Genomic DNA, 22924 nt, shown 5'->3' with positions numbered 1-22924 from the left:
CAAACACTATGGAGCTAGATCCAGAAGAAAAATGTGATTATAGAAAATGTGATTTTTGTGAATAACGACTTAAGTAAAATTAATATAATTAGGAATCCAATTGCCAATGGTATGTTTTCACGGTCAAGGAATCTAAATATGTAGATAAAATTAATGTAGGACTAATATTTATGGTGTAAAATGTTCTAGTTATAATTTTAATCACAATCAACAAATTAAAGGAAAATCATTCATTGATCTTGAAAGACGCTCACCTTAAATGCAATAATGCAAAACATCTGTACTTCATCATCTTCAACATCTGACAAACCATATGACAATTAATGGAATAAATATTTTAAACACTACTTTGAAAAACTCACCTTCAATACTCCTACACATGTATGTCAACCGGATGAATAAATAGTAAAAAATGCCTTAAATGAATTAAAGACTGCAGCTAACTGTGCTAAAAATGGAACTTGACTGCTTTAGATCACTATAAGTGGAACAGCTAACTGTGCTTAGAATGTATAACTTAGCTCTTTATCCATCACTCTTTACTATCATCAATTCCTCCGGCGGTGATGGCGAAAGTGGCCTCGTTCTCCGGCATATCAGGACTGTAAGGAATAAAAAAAAAAAAAAAGAAGAATGTATACAGGTGAAGACATTCACAAACCCTGACTTCCAATCTCATAAAAACAAAATACCTATCAAATATTTTGGCAATTCTGAGCTCTCCTCGTCCTTTCCTCAAGCTTAACCGTGTGGTGGAGGCATGGGCCAGGATATGACCGCCAATCGGCTTCTTGGGATCAGCTTGGAATCTAACATGAGATAAATAAAATTGCTTCATCAAAACTTTGAACAATGTTTGGCCAAATGAGAAGCGAACGTGTGATGTCTTACGTCATTCCTGCGCCAGGATCAGCTGTCATTTGGTTGGTCATGAACACAGCAACGTTGTACTCTTTAAGATAAAAACATGTCAAGAACCTCACCATCACCTGTACTTTTTATTACAACTAGGAAATAGTTGTCGTTTTATATGAAAAAATTAATGAATATTTTACAAGCATCCAAGACTGTTGAGGATCTTATGAAACCTGTCCACTTGAATACATGTTTTGCAGTGTTGTCACATCAACATCATCAAAGAACCATCACTCATCTAATTATATGATTGCAGGATACACAAGTACCGGTACATTGTATGTACAACTAAGAAGAGACAGTCAAGGTTCAGACCTTCAGAGATCTTCTGCAGCCTGGAGAGCATCTGGGCCAGCTTCTGCTGCCTCTCGGCCAACTCTCCTCGGCCCGAGAAGTCCACTCTGAACAGAGCCATGATGGAGTCAATGATCTGATGAGCATACGAGGAGGAAGAAACAATGGAAATGACACATTTCCAAAAATGTGTCATTCAAGCTTTGAAATGAGTCTTCAAGCTTTACCAAAAGCTTGAAGACTCCTCCTTCTTCGTGGAATTTGGCTGCTACGAAGTCCAACAGTTCCATCTGATGTTCGCCTGCGGTAGAAGAAGGTGAATGTCTGGAAGAACCACTGTCATAAATGTGGTCTACATGACATTAGACATGAACTTATTCTGTTTGATGGTCAAGCATTAAATCCAGAATATTTCAAAACTAAATATAAAACTTCCTAAACAACTCATTATATTGATAGCAATTGGACACCTATTGATTTATAGAATCAAATTCAGACAGAAGTTATCTCCTGTTGAAGCTTCTGAAAAATTATTTCATGAAATACTTTTAAAAAAAATGTCTAAATTCTTAGTAATTGGATGGCGAATTGTGGGCGTACAATGGCTGCAATGGAATGAAGATACATTGTGAACGACACGACTAACTGGTTGTTAAATAGCCCCAACATGAATCAACCAAATTGCCCATTATTAGACATGTCCGTACTAGTGTAGGCCCGAGCATAAAGCACGTTGTCAAGGACGGCATCATGGTCCACGTTAAACCTGTCCGCAATGTCTCTCAATCGGTCTGGGCGACTAGAACCATACAGATGTGAATTAAGGGTAACAGGAGCAAATTAGAACAGAATAAACACACATGATTAGCCAAGTAAACAAGAAAACAGTTCTCTCGTTTTTCAGCGTGAGGATACAAGGTGTTCTCTGTGTCCATGAAGATGACCTTTCCACCTGAGTAGCCATCTTCTCCTGGCAACTGAGCGGTGACTGGGCAAAAACAACATAGCATCTGTTGTATTTGATTGTTGCTATAGCAACCGTTCTCCAAAAAGATGTCTTACTCACCACAGAGTGTGTGGGAGAGCTGTGTTTTTCCTGTGCGAAACTCTGCAGGGTAAGGTCATGTTTGTTAAAGTTGAAAATAATAAAACAGCGTCATCAAGAGACATCTCTCACCACCAAAGGCCTCTGTGATGGCCATGCTCTCTATCCCGCCACCCAGCAGTTTACTGCAGAGACACAAGCATAGTTTGCTATCCAATTTGCATATTTTCACCAGCCAGATTACAAAGTCACTCTTAACTCAAACTCCTGACTGCCAGTTGTTATGTGGAAAACCAACTTCCTCTTGGCGCTGTACTCAAATGCAGTCTGGAACCCAACATTCTGTAAGGTAAAGAGAATTATCCAACAAGGTCACGTTAAATACAACAGAAATCAAACCGAATGCCCTGTGCAGAGTGATGCAAAAATAAAATAGCAATTTAGGGGAATTTACCAGCATTTTTCCAGCAGCCTCCTTGATCTTTTCCACTTTTGCTTCCGACAGCCCCTTAACGTTGCACAAAGCTCTGCGAGTCGTCATCTGGATTCCCTTAACAGTGCAGATGCCCACTGACTTGAGCTTTTTGATATCTGCCATATTCTGTGGTGACAGACAACAAGAGAAGGATAGACATCTCACACATAACTATTGGTTAGGATGGGAATCGAAGAGTTAATTGCACTTGCTTGGGATGCACAAAAACAAATATCCTGACATGCACACTAATTTCTAAAAATATTGAGTTAAAAAAATTGACAAATGCTGCCATTTTATTCAAGGACTCAGACTGCATTGCTGTTTCAATGACAGCCGACGCTTCCCCTCACTTTGGCCCGAGGGAGCCTCACAAGCCAGTCGCCTTAAATACAATGGCAATCATTCACCAGCTACCTCATAATTAACTTTTCTTTTCACTATTGTCTTTATTACATGAGAATGTTATCTTAGTTCTAAGCAAGAAAATCTAAGTGTTTACCTACAGGGGGCTCTGCCAGAATTCTGGGCCCCATGAAAAATAAAATGACATTTGGCCCCCCTAGACAGCTGTTGGCACCACGTCTCTATTCTCGCCCCCCCCTTCAGTCAGGGTCCAGTCAGTCTTAATTCCCCCAATATGGCGGCCCTGCTTACTCACGATGCCATGTTTCTGCAGGAGGTCGATGTCTTGGAAAAACGACTGTTGATAAGGACACAAAAATGGGTGTTATTACCGTTTTTGACAGTAAACTTAGCTAGAAAAATGTGTAGTTAGTATCCAGGTTTAAGATAGCCTGGCAGTCAAAAATAAACAACAAAAGAGCTGATAGATTCCATTTCTTACCTCGTCGTCATGAAATCTAGCGTCATCTTCAACAACTTGATCCTCTGACATTTTCATTCTGAAAGCTAAATGCTGTGTTTAGCCTAGCCTTGCCTCTGCTTTAGCAATTGTAATATTTCTAAATAAAAAAAAGAAAAAGCACGGGAAAAGAAAGCTATTATTTGGTCTAAGTGTAGCAAAAGCAACATTAGTGAAGCCTAAAACGCAGCTCAATATCTTACAAGCACTTTCATCAAGTTCATTGTCCTGAGTGGCGGGAACGTCAAACTCATGATAGGTTCAATGAAAATTGGAATTTGTGCTTCTTTACTAAACGGCTGAGGTCCTGTATCACGAGTTCAGATGTCGGAGAAAAGTTCGTACTTCCTGGACCGGAACCCACAAAATTCACTTTTTGGAAGTGTGGAATAATATATATATATATGCTCTTGTGGTCATTTTCTGGAACAATGTTTTCAACAATGTTAAAGTGCCACAGACAGGCAACACGTGATGAGCCTTAAAAAGCAGAAGCTTCAACAATATGTTTATTTTTGTCCAATAAATGAATATTGAGTGTAATAACTCCACCTATCATGACTTCTAACACATCCTACACTCAAGTGAAGGAATGATTCAAAGAATGACACATTTCAGACGCTTTTTTTTCTCCATTGAATGCATTCATCTTTTCCTGTACTCCCTTACTACACAATAACTAAAATGATATCCTTCTTAATGTATAGAAAAAAAGATAGAAGCAGTGCTCCTGAATATCAGTCTCTGCATGACGGAATAAAGAGTGACAGTCAGAATTGATTCTTTTCTTTGCATTCAATTCGCCGATCCTAGAGCGACGGAGTGACATTAAAGGTTGCATGACAAATGTGGTGCTTTGGCCTCTTTTGTTTGTTGTTACAGTAGTTCTTTTGCATCCCTTCACAGTCTCTCCATCGTCGCTCGTGGCCCGACCCCGCGTTATCATGGCAGCAGATCTCAGGTTGAAGTGGGTCTCTCCTGCTTTTCACATTTTGCCCGGGGCCGGTGGCATCATGCCGGGCATCCCACCAGACATTCCAGTGTTGGGTCCCAAGAGGATCTAAAAATGTTAAATGTGTTAACCATGTACAATACAATACACATCCATGGCACTGGATTTATATACGACAGCAGTCACATTCCCCTCATCACCCAATGGGAATAACCGCGCTAAAGACATGAAAATATATTTGTAGATGGTTGTTGCAATACACAGTCACCTGTCTCTGTTGTTGTAACTGCTGCTGCTCCAGCTGTAGTCGCTCCGTCTCAAACACCACAGGCAACACTAGGATCATGAATGAAGTGGTTCCCACCCATAAGGCCGAGCGGGAGAAACTAGAATAAGACAACGAGATCATGAACAGTTGCTATTTTGATGATTACCCAACAATGTCAGATGTACGACACATTATCGGGTGGGTGGGGGGAAATCATCGGTTAGTGTATCATATTCAAATTAGATGTTGCCAAATGCTCAGAAAGGGGAACATGCTTGGTCTAAGCCCGCCAACTGCCACAAACATCAGAGAATAAAGATGGTATCCTTTATTTATTATATTGTATTTGTTTACCATATTTTATATGCACAGTGTGAGTCACATAGGTCACATACTCACACGTATTAGTGAATGATAAACATTAACATTTAAAATGTTTTTTGCAACTTGCAACTCAAGCTGACAGATAGCTGTTGAGGTGAGAATAAAACTTTTATATAAATTGTGTAGGGCCCCAATGGCTGGGTTGGCTTGGGCCCCCAAATGACTAAATATGCCCGAGTGACCCCAGTCATAAGAACTGGCTCTCGAAATGACTAGTAAATGGTGTCTACAAGGAGATGTGGAATAAATAAAAATGTACCTGTAAAACTTCTTGACCAGTGAGACAGAGCACTGTGCAGAAAGCTCAGCAGCTGAACGAACCGTGTCAGGAAACATCTCTGTCAGACCCCACAACCTCTCCATCAGGGTCTCATCAAGCTACAAGAGAAACACACCAACCGAGTCACAGCTGAGATAAAAAAAAAAAGTTTTACATCTTAACAGTTTGCTCACTTGAATGTCTAAGGACGTATCATTAATAATTCCTCTATCACATAGTGTGTCATGTTGTATCCTCGTCACCTGCTAGCTTCTTCTCAAGTAACAAGCTAGCTTGTTAGCTTGACTGCAGCTATGCTAACTGCACTTTAACTTGGCTTACAAATCCAACCACGTGTTTTACATTGACTAGATAGCACAAAAATATGTATTACAAGTGGATGACTAGGAACTCACATCGTCATCATCATCGTCGTCAATTTCGTCCTCGGGGGGCCGGGTCGACACCGGGCCCGCAGCGGGGGAAAGCTCATCGATTCCGGCCATGTCTGCCCCTCTTTCCTGCTCCTACGATGTCTTCTTGTTTGTACCGTCTGCACGACAACTCAATGACTAGACGGTGCAGTACGTTCAGCAAGTTGTGTGCGTTTTTAACGAACGACGATTAAAAAATCATCCAAAAGGGCTAATGCTAACCAGCGTGTATCTCTGTAACGACAGTCTGAGGTCACTGGAGGAAAGCGTGAGCTCGTCAGGGTCGGTTTACGTCAGCAGAATAGGGGTCATGCAAGTACTTTTCGTGAAATAAACAGCGCCATCTAGCGTCTGGGCTGTCTTATAGCAACCGTCAACTGACAAAAATAACTTGTTTTTTCATCACGGAGTTCCCCTCTGGAATATAATTTTCTTTTGGACCCAAGTTATGTACTCGTTAAAGATCAGTACTCAGTGATTTATTTTTACCAACTATAATATTATAACATATAAATGATAACAGACTTAGTACATATTTTCTATACTATAATTCTGCTTGTATTGTTAAGTTCAGTGACGAGGGCATGCTTGACTTAAATGTATTTTTGACATGGTGGGAAATGGCCAAAAAAAGGTTAGTTGTGGAATGAGGAACGCAAGGATTCCTTGTTTACATCCACCAGGAGTACACGGCGGGGGCGGAGATGACTCCGCCCTCATTCTTTGGACCTGACGTCATTGTCGCTTGTGTTTTTTTTATGAATGAAAGAATCCCATCTCCGAGAGCAGCGAAGTCATTCCGGGAAAAGGCGCACTGACATTTTGTCGCCACGGTTCACGACAGCGGGTACATTTCCACATTTTAGAAGATATCAGACACCGAAAGGTGTATATGGTTCGATAACTGAACACTGGGGGAATATTATCCACCAAATAAGCCAAGGACAAGTGAGTAGGCAGCTGTTTACTTTCATCTCCTTTAGCCGAAACCGCTGATGCTAAATATGCTAACAGCTCATATTACTAGCATGTTTTAAGACTGTGTGTATTATTTAGATTCCCTATTAATGCTAACGGCACTATATCACTCTATTTAACATTCAAATATTTACTCTAAATGTGTGTTTAATCATAATATTTACAGTCATGCTAAAATGGGTGGCAAACGTAAGCGTGATGGCTGTTTACTACAGCAGCGGCGCTTTTGCCTAAACCGGCCACCTCCGCTCCCTAGGAGCGATTTTGTAACCATAGAATATACCCAATTTTAACAGTTTTGTGTTTAAATACTGTATACTTGTTTACCATATTACACAGTGAGCATTTGAGAACCTTACACGGTCATTTTTATTGATTGTTGCACGCGCGTAGCGGCGTTGCGTTCACTTGTTGCATTCGGGTTTGGTAACCATGTAATCTAGCAGGCCCCCCCCCAAAAATGATATTTTTAGCCAAGAATAAACACGGATATCCCGCACTCCGTGGACAAATATAGAAGCGGATCGGCGATAGTTTTCCTGGATTCTGACCGACTGTGGGCACTGGGGAGGTTTAGCTGAGCACAGCAAATGCTGAATCACCATGACTTTACGAAACGACGCTGTCGTCAGTTTAGACTCGTCCACCAGTGTGGTCGCGGCCACTTCACGTCCCACGCTTTTCGGGAAATTCCACCAACTGTATGCAAATTACAGACCACTGTGGTTTGTATATTGTAAGAATAGACCTTCCTAGCGTATACAGTTAGAAGCCTACACATGATGTTTATCTATTTGTTCAGAAGGAAAAACTAATTAAATTGCTTTGATATCCAATTAGATTCCCCTACTTTGTATGTGCTGGAGGACACCCACCAATTACTGCATGCGGCTAATAATGGTAAAGATGCTTTTGACCCCACCCGATGTGCCAAGTTATTGGAAAAAGAAAGTGAAAGTACACATTGTAATAACTGAGCACATTTTTTTACATTTGTAAAAGTTGGGCATAAAATTGTGAACATCTACACAATATGGCCTTTCTTTAAAATGTTGCCTTTTGTGGTAGATACAACACAATGATTATAAATATACACCCTGTACCCAACTGATACAAACATTGACTGACATCGTGATTGTGGGGCAGAATCAGCCTGCTTTCTTAAGACTCCTTACAGCAACGAGGAAGTATTCTAACAATCACATCTTTCACACGCGGTGCACTTCCTTCTCAACTCAGCATGAGAGTGAAAAATTAGAAGCCTTCACACAATGAAAGAAGGTATTGTTGCTATGTAGCCCACGCTGTCGCCACTATGAGCCTGTGGGCTTTTTCTGTCCCCTGTGTAAATCCTGAAAGTCATCATGACAGTGACCTGACATAGTCCCCACCACCCCCACACACACGCCCTCCAACAACTGACCTTAAGAGGAATGGAGGAAGTCACACTGCCTTTGTGAACTTACTGTTAGATATGACAGTAACCTTTCTCCTGCACTCTTGACGCAGCGCTCTTCTCATAAAGCTTAAACTTAAGGTTGCACAAATGTGCTTGGGTAGTTTTATAGTTGCGGTTATGATTAGAGAATGTCTACTGCGTGAGCGAGAATTAGTCAGCATCTTGAATCGAAATCTGCTGCTCGTTTGTGACTTTTCGTCATCAAAACATTTACAAATCTTCCAGAAATAAACATGAAGCTCAATGAGGCAGTAAAGTGATGATGCTGGAATATTACCATTCCATTGCTGCTAAGCATTAAATAAGCATGTAATCAATAACGTCATACCTATAGTGCTCGTATAAGATATGGGCCGTGTTTATTTTGCATGGTCGTTATTACATTTACAATGGAACCGCTAAGGCTAAGTAGAACTAATTCCGGGATGCTGGTCAACATGCAGATTTTTCCCAAGGTAATATGCCATAACGATGGCATGCAAGTGTAAAAAGGTAATCATTCATAGTCACACCATAGTTTTGAGGACTAATGGAGCGACAAATACTAACAATATATAAATATCTTTATGTGGTGGCACTTGGCATAACAAAGAAAGCATCTGCAAAGTTAATGTCTTGCAATTTTTGCTGATGTTGTGACTGTGCAGCGTGCAGTTTTCTGCTGAAATGCTAGGGGTGGCGTTTTGGCTAACATGTGATTCAGCGGTGACTTGTTGAAAATGTTGCAAAGTTACACGGGGGTTTGCGAAGGTGGGCTGAACGAGTAGAACACATACAGGACATGCATTCCACCGAAAGCCGACCAATTGCGGGACAGCTGCTTTCTCACAAGGAAAACTTTGGACCGTTGGCAGTATGTTGACAGGAGGAAGTGTTGCTTAGGACACCTGCTTTGAGCAAGAACAAGGCCTTTGTAACTTCCTCCTTACAAAGCCAGCCAACAGCGAAAGCACCCGTCACTTCAAAAAAAAAAACAAAACATTCTCTGATCTGAAACCACATAACTCTATGGAAGCACATGTCTGTAGAATGAACAATGAAAGACGTGTGGCTTCTCCTTTTCTCTGCAGTGCATGACTGGCGGTCTTGTGAGTGGACGATAAATGTCAGACCAGAGATGAACCAAAACAGCATGACTGGCATGTGATCACATTGCTTTTTTTAAAAAAAAAATGTTTAAGTAACATTTCTCTTTTCAGAGTGTCTGAATCTATATTGACTGGTGCTTGGGGGGGGGAACCCGACGAGAGTGGCATCATGACAGAGAGAAGCAGCAAAGCCCTGAAGGTAGCACACAAAAAACTAACAATGTTAGAATTAGATGTTCCTCAGTAAGGAGGAAACAAATGGGTCACTCGAAACTGATTTGTCTGTTCAAAACTGCTATGGAGTCAAAGATTTAAGATCGGACCAAGATGGACAATCGGTCAGCGTGTGTAGTGTTTCGGTACAAAGTGACACTGCTAACTAATTCCCCCTTCTTCCTATTAGTCATGACTTTTCCTCTTCCTGCCACATTCCTTCTCACGCTCTTGTTTTGTCTCTACACTTCCTCTTATTCAGGTGAAGCAGGAATGCGGTGAGAATGTGCCCTTCCTGTCAGACAGCGAGCTCATGTCACTCTCTGTGCGGGAGCTCAACCTCCACCTGCGGGGCATGTCGCGCGAGGAGATCCAGAAGCTGAAGCAGCGCCGGCGCACCCTGAAGAACCGGGGCTACGCGGCCAGCTGCCGGGTGAAGCGAGTTTCCCAGCGCGAGGCCCTGGAGCAGCAGAAGATGGAGCTCCAGAGGGAGGTGGAACGACTGGGGGCAGAGAACGCTGGCATGAGGAAGGAGCTGGAGGGGCTGGGCGCACGCTTGGCGGCGCTTCAGAGGTTCGCCAGAGGCCTGGAGGCTGGTGGCGGGAACCTTCTGGCCACGGCACCGCGCCTCAACACCGCCTCTGTCATCACCATCGTGAAGAGTCCACCACAACCTCAACCACAGAGGGAACAGGACCCTTCCTAGGTTCTGTAAACTGACTGGTGGGGTGGTGGGGGGGTTTTGTCAGTAAAAACATACACACTTCACACGCTCTCACACACACACACACACACAATGGAAAAACAGGAACAACATGGGTAGGAAAATACTCAACTTCAGCGCTACGCCTCGTTCGCCCACACACAGGAGTCACTAGTTCCTTTTGAGCGCACATGTGACATCACTTTGGACCAGCCAAACTTCTTCCCAAACTCCGTGTAAGTACGCTCTACTTAATATTATCCAACATTCACTTGTTTAGTTCACGTTTACAATGAAGTCACTTGAGCGAGGCACCGAGCACTGATGTACAGTCCTGTGGAAAAGTCTTACTAGACCACTATTAGCTCTGTTGTTTATGACCTCTTTCATAATAAATACAAAAATACATGTTTTTGAGACTGTACTCCTTCGGTATGGGTCGTCATCCCCCCCATGAACGAGGAAGCAGCCAGCTAACCGGCTAACAAAATCTTATCTAATGTATATGGTCATTAAAACAACAAATCTAATGGTTGATTGCATAGTATTGTACATTTATTAATTTATCGCCACACACATACGCAACCCGCACGGGCTTAAACTGTAACTGAAGCGACTGCACACCCCCCGATAGTGCAAGTAATACACCTGTGTCACCGGTGCTTTTTTATGCAGCCAAAAGGGCAGAGCTTCGTCCACTTCTGCTTTTGGTAACGCGACCAAAACTGTGCAGTATCTCAACTTCTGCATTCCGTGTTACTTCAATATCGGCTTATTCGCAGTGTCAGTGGCATAACAGGGTCGTTATGGAGGCCTATATATATCCCATAAAAGATCACATGACTCGTTTCCTCAAAGCAGAGCATATTGGAAATTTTGGGGGGGAGGGTGGGATTTAGGTGACTTTTACAGTAAAGAAAAGCTATCAAAAGTTTGACCCATCAGTGGATGGGTGATGTTCAGGGTTTGTACCACTGGTTGCACACCAACACAGTGCCTTCAGTACTTCTAGGAGGTATCCAACAACGCCTGCTGACCGTCCACCATCACACCTTGTTTGTTCATCCAAAATAGCACACGTGTCACGTCCACCTACAGTTCCTACTGTGCAGTAACTTTTGCTCCACACGGTGTGGCTTCCTCGTATACGTTCGACTCCCCAACATGCGTTGGTCATTTTTTTGTTGTTGTTGTTGTTGTTAAAAACGCGGCCAATCCTCTACACACATTCCTATCTATGTGTTCTTATTTGTAATGTTTGTACGTGCCGTCGAGACGCAAATGTTGAGTGACATTTATCAGAGATATATTCTATATTTTATTTGTATTTAAAGGTAGATATTTTGACAAGCTAACGAGTGCTGTGATGTTATCTATGTTTTCAGTACTTCCATAGTCAGGGCAAATGGGGGCGGGGGCGGGGAGGGGGGTGTTATTCATGTGTCTAATTCTTGTAATGTGTGACAACAATTTCTACTTCACAAAATGTTGAATTATTAGTTATGTAGAAAAATGCTCAAAGCCGACGGCCATATTGCTGTGATGATTTGTGCACGTGTGTTTTTGCCATGTTTGTACTGGCTTGCCATAGTGGATTCTTGGAGGGATATTATTTTTCTATGATTGTTTTTTTGTTATTTGTGTGGAAAAATGAGGAAGGCTGAAGAGAACCTTATAAATGAAAAGGAGAAGAGGAAGATAAGCGGGTTGTGGAGATGGATATTGAATGATGGGAAAAGAAAGTAGAAAAGAAAGAGAATCAAGGTGTGAAGAGTCGGGTATTCACTTGAAAAAGCTGCAATGAGTCGTACTTTAGTTAATCAGAAGACATTGTAACAATTAGACCGGTGTTTGAAAAGAATTCAAATATAGGAGGCTCATATTTAGCTGTATGAATATGTGTGGTTAAAAACATGTATCTATATTTCCAATGTCTCACCTTTGTCAAATCGTGCTGGACGTTTTGTGATACAAAACAAAAATGGTCTTTGTATTTATTGTACTTTTTCTATTGTGAAAATTGAAGTACATCATCTATTTTATATATTAATTATAATAAATGTTGTACATATTGTACATAAAAGGTTGTGCTTTTGTGGTTGTCAGATCCCAGCAACGGTACAAAATGCATCAGAACATTACTAAGACGGTAACGTAACGTGCACTATAATAAATGTATCATATATTTGACTATGTACCCTTACCAACTTTCTGTTGAGTGCAAGTGCGGAACAAGGCGACTCAAGATTGGGAAGAGGAAACAGAAAACATCTGAACACAGAGGCAGGACAAAGTCCACCAGTTGGTTTCTTATCGTACACCTTAAAGCAATCACCTGTTTTGCAACTGCCACTTCCCGATGTGCAATGTGAACCATGTAACTTCGTGGACGCCCCAAGAAAATAAAAAGAGAGGTAACGGAGAGTGTGCTCAGAGCGGTTGGAGATTTTATACGGAGTACATCTTTCCTAAATAGAAAAAATATCTGAAAAATGAAAAAATTCTTAAAACATGTTTTTTTTTTAACTATTTCCTGTTGTCTGTTCATTTTTAAGACTGGTGTTCCAATTGATATCTAAAGTACTGTACCTTGAATTTGGCTTCAGCATGGCCCCTGCATCTTTCAGTTTTTCTGTATGTGGCTCTTGGTGGGATCAGAGGTGTTAGTTTCAGATTCAGACGAGGGTGAGATCAGTAAACCTCACGAGGCGTATGAGACACTTGGCTTCCAAATTAATTCTCTATAAAAGATGCATAAATATATACATTAGTTTCTAGCTTCACATATAGAAAATAATATTCTCTGTTTTGACTGACAGAATAGAAGAATAGTGAAGTGATTAGTTGAAACTGTAGGTCAATATATACTAAGATATCTGAACAAAACATTTTGAACACTTTTTGAATAAGAGTACGTTTGGTCAACATAATCCAGTCAGTATCCATGTTTACCCAGACTCCATTAGTCATTATGTAAAAATAGACCAGCATGGTTTCCCTTGTGATGTCAACAGGAAGGCATAGCAAAAAAGCTACATGATCCACGTCTGAAGGGCCGACCTGTTGGTTTCTATTTCCTCATGAAATCCTCACATGGAGTACTGGGAGTCGTAACAGGTGTTGAGCTGAATCACTGTACACAATGTGACAATAAAATGTGCTCAGAAATGCCTGCTCTCCACTTCTGTGCTGACGTAATCGGTAACAGCTCCCCCCGGTGTTCACAAGCGGTATTGCAAAGGCCAGGAGAAGCAATTAGTCATTCAGACCGGTGGAGTTCAAACGTTGGAATTACTTTTGATGTGTACAGAAAATAAATTGTTCGTCAGTAAAACTATTTTCGATAATAAGAATTATACGATGTACTAAAATGCTAAACCACATCGAAAGTAGCTAGGTAGTGCCAGAAACTATGTGGTATGACAGTTCAGCCCATTCAATATTTCTACTTAATTTAATGACAGTAGTACACTGCAGCTGATAAAATTGGTAGTTGAAGTAACGTAAAATTTAACTAAACATTTGCTATTGAAAACCTTTCACTTTTGTACTCACGTTTTCTGGTTACACAGGTAGCTAATGCTACCACACTTACACAGGAAAAGGCTGAAGTTAACTTCCTGTTCAAGGCCAACCTCCTTCTGGATTTCAAATTAAAGGTACTGGCATCCATGTTTGCCGACAACGTGATTGTGTTAACTTACCTCGCAGGGCAACCTTATTTGGCTCAACAAATACATTCTAATACAAACATATACCGTATTCGTATGATGCAACACTACAAACAAAATTTAATTATTTCATATTCTAATTGTGCACTTCTATTTAAAGCGGTAGTGTTGTGTTGTGTAATGTAGCAAGTATTTAAAATAAAAGCCCACAACCGGTACTTCCTTCTATATAAGAGTCATTTTTTGAAAGCGACAACACTTCCACTACACAATTTGTAGTACCTTGTCAATTTATTGCAAACGTCTTACAAAAATTGGAATTCGTACGTTTTTTTCAGATTTTCATGACTGAGGAAATGTAGGTATCTCAAGCCTTCAAAATAAAGGCCAAAGTCGCAACATAATCTGAATAAAATGTGGCCCAAACACAGAGTTGTATATAAAATCTGACAACATTTGCCTAAATCTAAGTTATTCAAAACATAATGAAAGCAACCAAATTAGCTTACAGTGTGTTTGTTTATACTTGCATGCTGTCATGAGATAAAATACACAAAATCTTTATTATGCAATCTGCCATTCATAGATCAGTCTGTCTTGTCTAGAATTCATCGTCGGAGCTCAGCAGGAGCGTTTTCTCAGTATCCCCGTGGCTGCCGATGCTACCGAGTGAACGTGAGGCAGGCGGGGGTACCCCCTGCTCCAGTGTGGACTGTTGAGTGTACTGCTGGTAGGCCGGGGAGAAGTTGTGGATGGCGTCCTGGACCATGTCACCCGGGTTCATGGTCTCCTTCAGGCTGCTGGAGATGCTCTTCATGGGGGCACAGTGGGCTGTTGGGGCAGACGAGAGTCAAGTCTTTTCGAGCAGAAGGGGCGGAAAAGAGAGATAAGGATTTGGTGCTAAATAAAAACAAATAGGATAGGGATGTATCAAGTAGCCAATCTATCAGCATGTAGACACCCATCCACCCATCCATCCATCCATCCATCCATCCAGGGGCAGGGTACACCCTGGACTGGTCACCAGGCAATCGCAGGCATTTCTGTGCGGGTTATCATTTGCAGCTGCTCTATAGGAGTCCACAAGCCTATCCCAGCTGTCTTGGGGGTTGCTGGAGCCTATCCCAGCTGTCTTGGGGGTTGCTGGAGCCTATCCCAGCTGTCTTAGGGGTGCTGGAACCTATCCCAGCTGTCTTTGGGCAAGAGGCGGGGTACACCCTGGACTGGTGGCCAGCCAATCACAGGGCACATATAGACAAACAACCATTCACACTCACATTCATACCTATGGACAATTTGGAGTGGCCAATTAACCTAGCATGTTTTTGGAATGTGGGAGGAAACCGGAGAAAACCCACGCATGCACGGGGAAAAACATGCCCACACAGAGATGGCCGAGGGTGGAATTGAACCCTGGTTTCCTAGCTGTGAGGTCTGCGCGCTAACCACTAGACTAACTAAACCACACCCAATTAAGGAATAAGAAAAAGGAGAAGCTTTGTTATTGCGGAACCTACCAAACTCTCCATATGTAGGAAGAGGTCCTTCAAGATGCATCAGAGGACAAAGAGGAAAATGAAGGTTTAAGTAAGAATAGGACAGAAGAACAAGACTGTTAATGTGAGGTAAAAAGAAGGAAGAGACAAAAGTAGCAAAAGTCAATGAAAGAGTGAAAGATAAGTTCATGCACTTCTCCTAATCTCACCATGTGTGTTCAGACTTTTGTCCATGTAGACGACGTACGGAAAAGCGGGACGGAGGACCAGCGCCGCAAAGAACATCTCGATGCAAATGATAAAGTTTTGGTAGCCGGCAGCAACAGTGCCTTCGCCGACGGACACCTCCAGCGAGTTAATCTGAGGGATGGCGCCGCACTTCTCCATGATGGCCAGCAACATGCCTGTGAATTCCCATCAAAATAAAAGGCAGGTGTTAACATAGACTATACGACATGTTAAAATGAGTGACGGTGGTGGTCGCACCCTGCCAGAAGGAGAGGAAGATGACCGATTTGACCATGAAGAACTTGAGCATTGGACTGTAAGGCCTGAGCAGCTCCCGTGTGGCAAAGTAAAAGAGGAAGAGGGCGTACAGAGACAAGCTGACGGAGATGTTGTAGATGATGCTGACGTACAGGTAACCGCTGGCAACGCTGGGGAAGACATCACAGACCTCCTGTTTGTTTTTCAAGTACTTGTATCAGTAAGAATAATACATTTTATTGATTTAAAAACTACAAAGTATGTGAAAAATCGATAAAGAGCAATAATTTTTTGTTATGTTTATAGAGGGATACATCCTCTATATGATGTTATTTTCACAATAAAGTGCATATATAGTTATGCAATAAAGTTATTACTTGCTTCCAAATGCTATTTAACTGTATTTGGAATTGATTGACAATAAATTAACTTCTTCTAGTCCATTTGATTTTTTTTACAATTACTGATTGAGTTTAGTATTATAATTAATATAGTCTAGTTATTTAAATTCATGAATATTAGGTTGATCCAACATTAACTTGTCGTTAACTCCAAAGTATCCAAAGTGCGTCCCGGGGCCATTTGAGGCCCGCTGCACATTGTAAAAATAACATTTACCAAGAAAACTAACTGGAAAAACTCAAACCTAAGTAAATATCAGCAGTAATTTTACAAGAATAAAGTAAAATATTAAGAGAAAAAAGTTGTACCATAGTCTGACGTGGGGGAAAAAATCTTTTACAAGAGCAATGTCATAATGTCATAATACTGTAATATTTATTAATAATTTATTTATAATAATTTATTATTATTTATATGTATTATAATATATATTTATTATTTATTATATATACTTATATTATTTATTATTATAATAATTTATTAATAATAATTATTACTGTCATAATACTATTTTAGTAGCATAACGTTGAAAAATAACAAACAAACAAAGAAATTGTTTTTTTTTAAGTCATAATATTGTGAAAAACAAACCAGATAACACAATTGTGATTTTGGGTGGGGTACACCTTGTTAGCATACTGCTTTACAAAATACCAAAGTGAAGAATACCATACCATAACATACCGTACTTTGGCTCATGTTGAGATCTCAAGCATTACTATGAATCCGGTGTATCCTATCAGCCACACAAGAATCTTCTCTTTGAGTGCACTTACTTGAAGTCTCCGTCTTTGTATTTGCCGTACGCCTGCAGGACGACCGTGACGGTGGCCATAAGAGGTTTGACCACACAAAACTGCAGCGTGGCCTGCTTACAGAAGCGCAAAAAGCCGATGGAGTAGGCCTTTCCCCTCAGACAGCAGGTGCCATACAAGCAACTGGACCTGACGGAGCAGGAGAGTTCTATTACACATGGAAGCGCTATAAAAAAATGGAAGGTGACGTTTGAGCTCTGCTGCCTCTAACGTCTCAGATTGGATTAGAAATGTAACGGCTATTCCGATGATAAATACCTTCTTGTAATGTACAGTAGTTCAGAAACTTACTCAATGGGTTTCCCTCGAATCTCTGCCATGATGGCGCTCTCTCCTCCGAGGTATTCGTAACACAGGCTCAAGAAGTTGTATATGACAAATGCTGGGAACAAACACAGATTTTTGGTTATTTTTGTATGTTAGCATAAACTAAAGACGGAAAACAAATGCTGGTTACCACAGTCACTGTATGAATCCTAGTCCATTCAAAAAAGTACCCCTCCATCTGGTACTTTTACAATCAGTAACTGTTACATTTGTTCACTTCCTGCTTTCTTAATATAGTTTAAGTTTTCTTTCATTTACTATTTACTATTCATTATTCATTATTATTTATTATTTATTACTTAATTGAGTTAATTGTCATTTGTTGGTTTCATACAACTGACACGGCTTTAACGCATAGTCAATGAATGAGGTTGGGGGTTTTCACAAGGTAATGGTAATGGTAATGGTAATGGTTTAATTTCATTTGAACATGCATCAGATTACAATTGAGTGCATCCCATAATCAGTTCCCAGTTCCACATGTCCAAAAGGAGTAGGAAGAAGCAAAGCTTATTAAATCCTACCCCTCCATCTGGTACTTGTACAATCAGTAACTGTTACATTTGTTCACTTCCTGCTTTCCTAATATAGTTTATTTATTTATTTGTTTTATTTTTGTCACGTACCAACGTACGAGGTGACATGACCATCCAATGACATAATGGGTACCATAGTAACTGTCAATATGTATAGTAGCACATCATGACTGGTTCAAGACTCTTCATTGGCCGTCATAGAGGGAGGCAGAGTAACACTACTAAGTGTCATTATTGTGCACAAAACCAAACAACAGCCATCAATGTGGGACAGCACAGCAGTTAAATTGTGTACGCAGTGTACAGAGTACGTATACATACTGAAGTGTAAGTACGTAAGTGCAAAAATTGTTACAAAATACAAGGACATGGTTGGTGGTCCTCCAACTGTCTCCCGAGGGTTTTGGATTACGTCTCATGTGTGCTGCCTCGGCGTGTGGACGATGACAACCAAAGCAGCTCATAAAAACACAACTGTGCTAATCCTGTTATCCCCCCCCCCCCGGGGATCGTCCATGCTTTGTGTGACTGTGTGCTCTGTGCAATCATGTCGCCCTGATAACTGCGTTTAATGCCCGAGTGTGAAAAATGTGAGGTCTCCTGCTGCGTGTCAGGTTGTGTTGCGGTGCAGCGCACAAGCAGAGCTCATTTGTGCTGCCGCCAACTGTCTGTGTGTGTGAGGCCACGTCTTTGTAGCCGTATTATCACACACCGCCTGTGTCAATCTGATTTTGCATCAGCGCCACCCACACACACTAACTTCACACCACTGTGGGACGTGTGCGATGCCGCTCCGACACGACACGGCAATGACGACTGGCTGATCTTCCTTGTGTCACTTTGCCCTGGCTGTTTACCGTTTGCTCACATCTCCCCGTGGAGCCCTTGTCAGCCAAAGCGGTTGCCGTGGTGATACAGTAGGCTTGCATACAATGAGAACTTTGCGAGCAAGTTAGGTTGAGGGGAAACTCATTATCCTGTCGTAGCCAGCCCCAGTACACGAGAAGGATTTTGCAGCGCTGTTGCCATGCAACAGGTCAGTCATCCTTACTCGGGAGAAGAGCAGGTCAGGATTCAATAGCTTGGTATTTTCAACACAGAATACAAATATTGGACGAGGTGAGAAATTACGGGGGCATAAATTGCTCCGGGAGGGAGCAGTTTTATAGTTTGAACTACACTGAGCATCACACAAAAAGTGAATACGACCCCCTGACCTGCACCGTTGAGTGTGGAGTGGAAAAGAAGGTTCCAATTATCTAGTTGTATGTATGACCACTGAAATATCATAATATCTGCTGCTAGCATAAAGGAATGGAAATACCCTCTAAATAGCAATTTTCTATACATGTCGTGATCATACCTGACAGTATTTTGGTCATTTTAAGCATTACCGGACCTTCAATCCTGGGTGCCCACAGCAACTACTACTACTACTACTATAACTGTATCACAAGCCTGAAGTCAGTAACTGTTACATTTGTTCACTTCCTGCTTTCCTAATATAGTTTAAGTTGTTTTTTTTTTTGTTTTATTTTTGTCATGTACCGAAGTACGAGGTGATATGACCATACAATGACACAAGCCTGAAGTCCCTGAAGACGTGTGGTCATGCACGATGATCGTTTTGCCTTCATGTGTTTGTTTTGTTTATTTTGTTTTTAAAGCCGTATAACTTTGACTTTAACTTTGGGGAACTTTGGAGATTCCAGCGTCCTACAGCCTAACGACAGATGAATGAGAGCCTTTGATGAAATCTCTTTGTGGGTGGACTAATCAATTAGCACTGGATGGACAGATTGTTCCTCCGCACTCTAATTTGATGGCAACGTGCTTCAACTCAACTGGAAAAGTCGTACACGGCGGTGCGGAAAGGATTTTAAATCTGTGACATCACTTCGCCGCTGTTTTGTCAAAACAAGCGGGTTCTGACGCAAAGGAAAATTTACATCAGAAGCGCTGAATAGTCAATAACACAGCGATATTTTGGAATATGCGAAGTACGCCCTCACCCTCATAGCAGTCCCTGATGGTGTCAAAGTAGACGTAGTACTGGTCATTGGTGAAGAAGAGGAGGCTGAGCCAAGAGTCAAAGGCGTAGATAGGAACGATGAAGAGGATGCGTACGATGTGGCGCTGCTCCCGAGGCGAGCTGTAGAAACGCAGGTGCATGTAGATCTGCAATGAAAGGGATCGTTTGAGGCAGGGGGGGGGCTTTTATTGAATACAATAACATTCAATATTTGATTGAAATCTTAATTGTTGCAGAACATTTCCCTGGACGGTGTGCAGTTAGCAGCAATTGAAGATCAAGTTTCTTCACGCTCTGTATCACATACACCTGCTGAGGGATGCTGCCGGGCAACCTGTGCTCGTCTCTGGGTGGAAGTGGATGTTTACCTTACACACCCGCATGATGTTGTTCATTTGCTGGATGCTTAATATCAAAACCATTTATGATGATTATAATAAGGGGTGTCCAAAGTGGCACACAACAGAAAAATATCAGCAGTAATTTTATAACATTAACATCAAACTAGTTGTACGAAAAAAGCTCAGAATTTTACAAGAATATCATCAAAAATGACATAATTTTAGTAGCATACATTTAAAATATTAAATAAAAAAGAGAAAGAGAAAATGAGGTTAGGGAACAACTTGGCTACCTGGTGAGATGTGAGGATGAGGGCGATCCAGACAAAGAAGCCAGACACAGCCTGAGCTGCAGGGGTCATGAGGAAAGTGGGCTGGTCCTGGCTCAGCAAGGGGAGTTCAGGGAACCAGGAGATGTTGGGCCCCGCCGGGGCTGGTGTGACCGGGGTGCCCGCCGCTGCAGTCATAAGGAAGTCCTCTCCAAGCCTCTCTGACAGCGTCAACATCTGGAAGCAGAGTTTGGAGTTGGGAGAGAAAATAAGACATGGAAGACCATCCGAGGGGCGTTTGTGTGTAAATGCGCACCAGTTAATTATCATCCCACACTAAAGCTCTGCGGTCACATGACCTACCAATACCACCACCGGTCATCATCAACTCAGAATATCGATAATATCACACAGTCAATGAGCGTCATTATGGAACCTGACGATAATTAACTGTTCATTAACTATGTGGTGAGCTGCAACGAGTCAAGTCAAAATGCAGCAACACAAATAGCAAGTTCAGATTAGCAAGCCTTATTTATGACAACATAATGAATCACATGACTCGACGGAAGATAATTTGTGACATCATTGTCTTTCTTCACTGTGTAAGTTTTTCTTCACATAATGTAAGTTTTTTATGAGTAGTAGTGCATCACAGTACAAATGATTTTATAGAAGATAATCTGTACAATGATAATAGGACTTTGTCATCAACTTCATTTTTGATGACTAGGACTGACACAGAATACTGTGTCCTAGTTCTATATTGACATGGTATGTTCCAAAACAAAGATTACACTGTCAACTTTCATCATTAAAAAAAGTTTGTTTTTACCTTTTTGTGTTCTTTAATAATCAGCAGTAGAACATAGGTAAGATTCAGCAAAATATCAGTTCTCGACAAAAAAAAAGTGACAAGATCTGAGGTGGTCCACCTCTTAGAGGAGCTCCCACGCTTTTGAGTGACGATCCCAAATCGGGACAATAACATGGAAAGCCAACCCGCAAAACAAAGATGGCTGGATGAAGAAGCATTGGACAAAACAAGCAATAGTAGTCGGATTTAGCGTCTTAGTAAAATAAACACTTGCTGTTACGCTCCTAAATGTAAAGTATGATTATTTATTTATTATTATTACATTTATAACGGTTAGCAAGGAGTCAGCAGATGCAAACGTAAAAAAAAAAGACAAGTGAAGGCAACAGCAGTCACACATATACATAACATTGGTGACTTTGGGGCACAAAAGGGACATCTGTGTGTTTCAATATAAAGGCAAACAGGGGAATAACAATGGATGTGTGGCATAAGGTTAGCAGTCTGCAACAGATGGGATGGGGGAGAACCGGGTTGTGTTTATTATCATCAACGGCTAATACTTATGACGCGTTTGCCACTAGCATGTTTAATAGAGGTGTTTAAACGCCACCTAAAAACTCACCTTTCCATAGAGTTCTTCGCGATAACTCCAACTTATGACTCTGAAATCGATAAAAAAATGTTATTATTATTACTTATTGTGTGTTTGTAACACGTTTCCAAGGGTAGACTTACCAATAAAATCCCCTGACCAGAAAACGGCCTTAATTCCAGCTCAGAGCGGCACTGTCGCCCCCCCGAACATCCATGTTGACCCGTCAACCTTTCCTTTCCCCCAACAAAAAAAGTTGCCTACGGTTTCGTCCTCATGTTAAACAACGTGTAAATTATCTTCCATACGCGGTTCTCATCACTTTTATGCCAGCGTAAGTCCGTCTTTTTGTGAGGGAAACGGCAAACTTTGTTGTCATTGCCCGGAGCTCTGCTATCTGTGTAAAGGCTCTCCCTGGGCTCGACTGGGGATTGGAATCAGACAAGCTCCGCCTATTAAAGGGACAGACAGGCGGCACAACCAATCACAACACGAGTCATTCAATAACACGGTAAAAAGGCGGGGTTACTGCCACAACTACCGTGCTTCCATTGGGGGTTGAATTTGACAATGTAGTCCTGTTCCAAATGCATTCATGTCGTTGCGCACTTACCGGAAATGACTATAACTATAGTCGTTTTCTCATTTTTTTCGTTCCGATTTTCTTTTTGTGGATTGCACAACCACCCGAGTTAGTCTCGTTAGTTACGTAGTCAAGATGGTGACGGTTGCGGGAAGTTAAGGCAGGAGTTTGAGTCCATCGCACAAACTTGGGTTGAGTGCAACATCCGGGTACTGGTGGCGC

The 22924-nt window shown here is 41.5% G+C and overlaps 4 protein-coding genes across 12 annotated transcripts; 1 reads left to right on the top strand and 3 right to left on the bottom strand.

Moving 5' to 3' along the window:
* Positions 1–90: 90 nt before the first annotated feature.
* Positions 91–13991, bottom strand: dmc1 (DNA meiotic recombinase 1). Of its 6 annotated transcripts, none has more exons than XM_058061583.1 (13): positions 3577–3748; positions 3391–3432; positions 2709–2855; positions 2514–2596; positions 2387–2439; positions 2276–2305; positions 2125–2197; positions 1917–2008; positions 1437–1510; positions 1231–1345; positions 892–952; positions 693–809; positions 91–602 (listed from the first exon to the last, which is right to left on the bottom strand). In XM_058061583.1, exons 1-13 carry the CDS (start codon positions 3631–3633, stop codon positions 533–535), a joined length of 1014 nt encoding a protein of 337 aa, XP_057917566.1. In that variant the 5' UTR covers positions 3634–3748; the 3' UTR covers positions 91–532. The 6 variants fall into 6 exon arrangements, with proteins under 6 accessions (XP_057917566.1, XP_057917568.1, XP_057917569.1 ...); XM_058061586.1 differs by lacking the exons at positions 3391–3432; positions 3577–3748 and adding exons at positions 12922–13073; positions 13888–13991 and having other exon boundaries at positions 96–602; positions 2276–2317; XM_058061587.1 differs by having other exon boundaries at positions 96–602; positions 2276–2317; positions 3387–3432.
* On the bottom strand, positions 4126–6222 carry tomm22 (translocase of outer mitochondrial membrane 22 homolog (yeast)). The gene is made up of 4 exons (XM_058061591.1): positions 5874–6222; positions 5458–5576; positions 4815–4932; positions 4126–4654 (listed from the first exon to the last, which is right to left on the bottom strand). The coding sequence occupies exons 1-4, from the start codon at positions 5961–5963 to the stop codon at positions 4580–4582; spliced, it is 402 nt and encodes a 133-aa protein (XP_057917574.1). The 5' UTR covers positions 5964–6222; the 3' UTR covers positions 4126–4579.
* maff (v-maf avian musculoaponeurotic fibrosarcoma oncogene homolog F) lies at positions 6640–12007 on the top strand. Of its 2 annotated transcripts, XM_058061590.1 has the most exons (4): positions 6640–6839; positions 9399–9467; positions 9528–9615; positions 9892–12007. In XM_058061590.1, the coding sequence occupies exons 3-4, from the start codon at positions 9586–9588 to the stop codon at positions 10333–10335; spliced, it is 474 nt and encodes a 157-aa protein (XP_057917573.1). In that variant the 5' UTR covers positions 6640–6839; positions 9399–9467; positions 9528–9585; the 3' UTR covers positions 10336–12007. The 2 variants fall into 2 exon arrangements, with proteins under 2 accessions (XP_057917573.1, XP_057917572.1); XM_058061589.1 differs by lacking the exon at positions 9399–9467 and having other exon boundaries at positions 6641–6839.
* A 284-nt stretch (positions 13992–14275) lies between the features above and the next one.
* Positions 14276–22558, bottom strand: tmem184ba (transmembrane protein 184ba). Of its 3 annotated transcripts, XM_058062002.1 has the most exons (10): positions 22263–22558; positions 22150–22189; positions 20732–20944; positions 20078–20243; positions 17494–17584; positions 17164–17331; positions 15986–16155; positions 15709–15903; positions 15521–15547; positions 14276–14834 (listed from the first exon to the last, which is right to left on the bottom strand). In XM_058062002.1, exons 3-10 carry the CDS (start codon positions 20942–20944, stop codon positions 14605–14607), a joined length of 1260 nt encoding a protein of 419 aa, XP_057917985.1. In that variant the 5' UTR covers positions 22150–22189; positions 22263–22558; the 3' UTR covers positions 14276–14604. The 3 variants fall into 3 exon arrangements, with proteins under 3 accessions (XP_057917985.1, XP_057917986.1, XP_057917987.1); XM_058062003.1 differs by lacking the exon at positions 15521–15547; XM_058062004.1 differs by lacking the exon at positions 15521–15547 and having other exon boundaries at positions 14621–14834; positions 15747–15903.
* Positions 22559–22924: the final 366 nt, after the last annotated feature.

The sequence above is a fragment of the Doryrhamphus excisus genome, chromosome 22 (genome assembly GCF_030265055.1).
Source record: "Doryrhamphus excisus isolate RoL2022-K1 chromosome 22, RoL_Dexc_1.0, whole genome shotgun sequence".
Classification (NCBI taxonomy): Eukaryota; Metazoa; Chordata; class Actinopteri; order Syngnathiformes; family Syngnathidae; genus Doryrhamphus; species Doryrhamphus excisus.
The sequence above is the reverse complement of the archived record's forward strand: the minus strand, read 5'-3'. Positions and strand labels throughout refer to the sequence as shown.

Coding starts and splice junctions, on each gene's coding strand:
- dmc1 (XM_058061582.1), bottom strand. CDS start 3,633: ATGAAAATGTCAGAGGATCAAGTTGTTGAAGATGACGCTAGATTTCAT. Junction 2,009..2,124: donor ATGGACACAGAGAACACCTT/GTATCCTCACGC, acceptor GTATGGTTCTAG/TCGCCCAGACCGATTGAGAG. Junction 953..1,230: donor GCTGCAGAAGATCTCTGAAG/GTCTGAACCTTG, acceptor TTTATCTTAAAG/AGTACAACGTTGCTGTGTTC.
- tomm22 (XM_058061591.1), bottom strand. CDS start 5,963: ATGGCCGGAATCGATGAGCTTTCCCCCGCTGCGGGCCCGGTGTCGACC. Junction 5,577..5,873: donor ACGACGATGATGATGACGAT/GTGAGTTCCTAG, acceptor TTTCTCTTGTAG/CTTGATGAGACCCTGATGGA. Junction 4,655..4,814: donor AGTTACAACAACAGAGACAG/GTGACTGTGTAT, acceptor TAACATTTTTAG/ATCCTCTTGGGACCCAACAC.
- maff (XM_058061590.1), top strand. CDS start 9,586: ATGACAGAGAGAAGCAGCAAAGCCCTGAAG. Junction 9,616..9,891: donor GAAGCAGCAAAGCCCTGAAG/GTAGCACACAAA, acceptor CCTCTTATTCAG/GTGAAGCAGGAATGCGGTGA.
- tmem184ba (XM_058062002.1), bottom strand. CDS start 20,944: ATGTTGACGCTGTCAGAGAGGCTTGGAGAGGACTTCCTTATGACTGCA. Junction 15,548..15,708: donor CAAAAGTCTGAACACACATG/GTGAGATTAGGA, acceptor TGCATCTTGAAG/GACCTCTTCCTACATATGGA. Junction 14,835..15,520: donor TCCTACATATGGAGAGTTTG/GTAGGTTCCGCA, acceptor CTGCCCCAACAG/CCCACTGTGCCCCCATGAAG.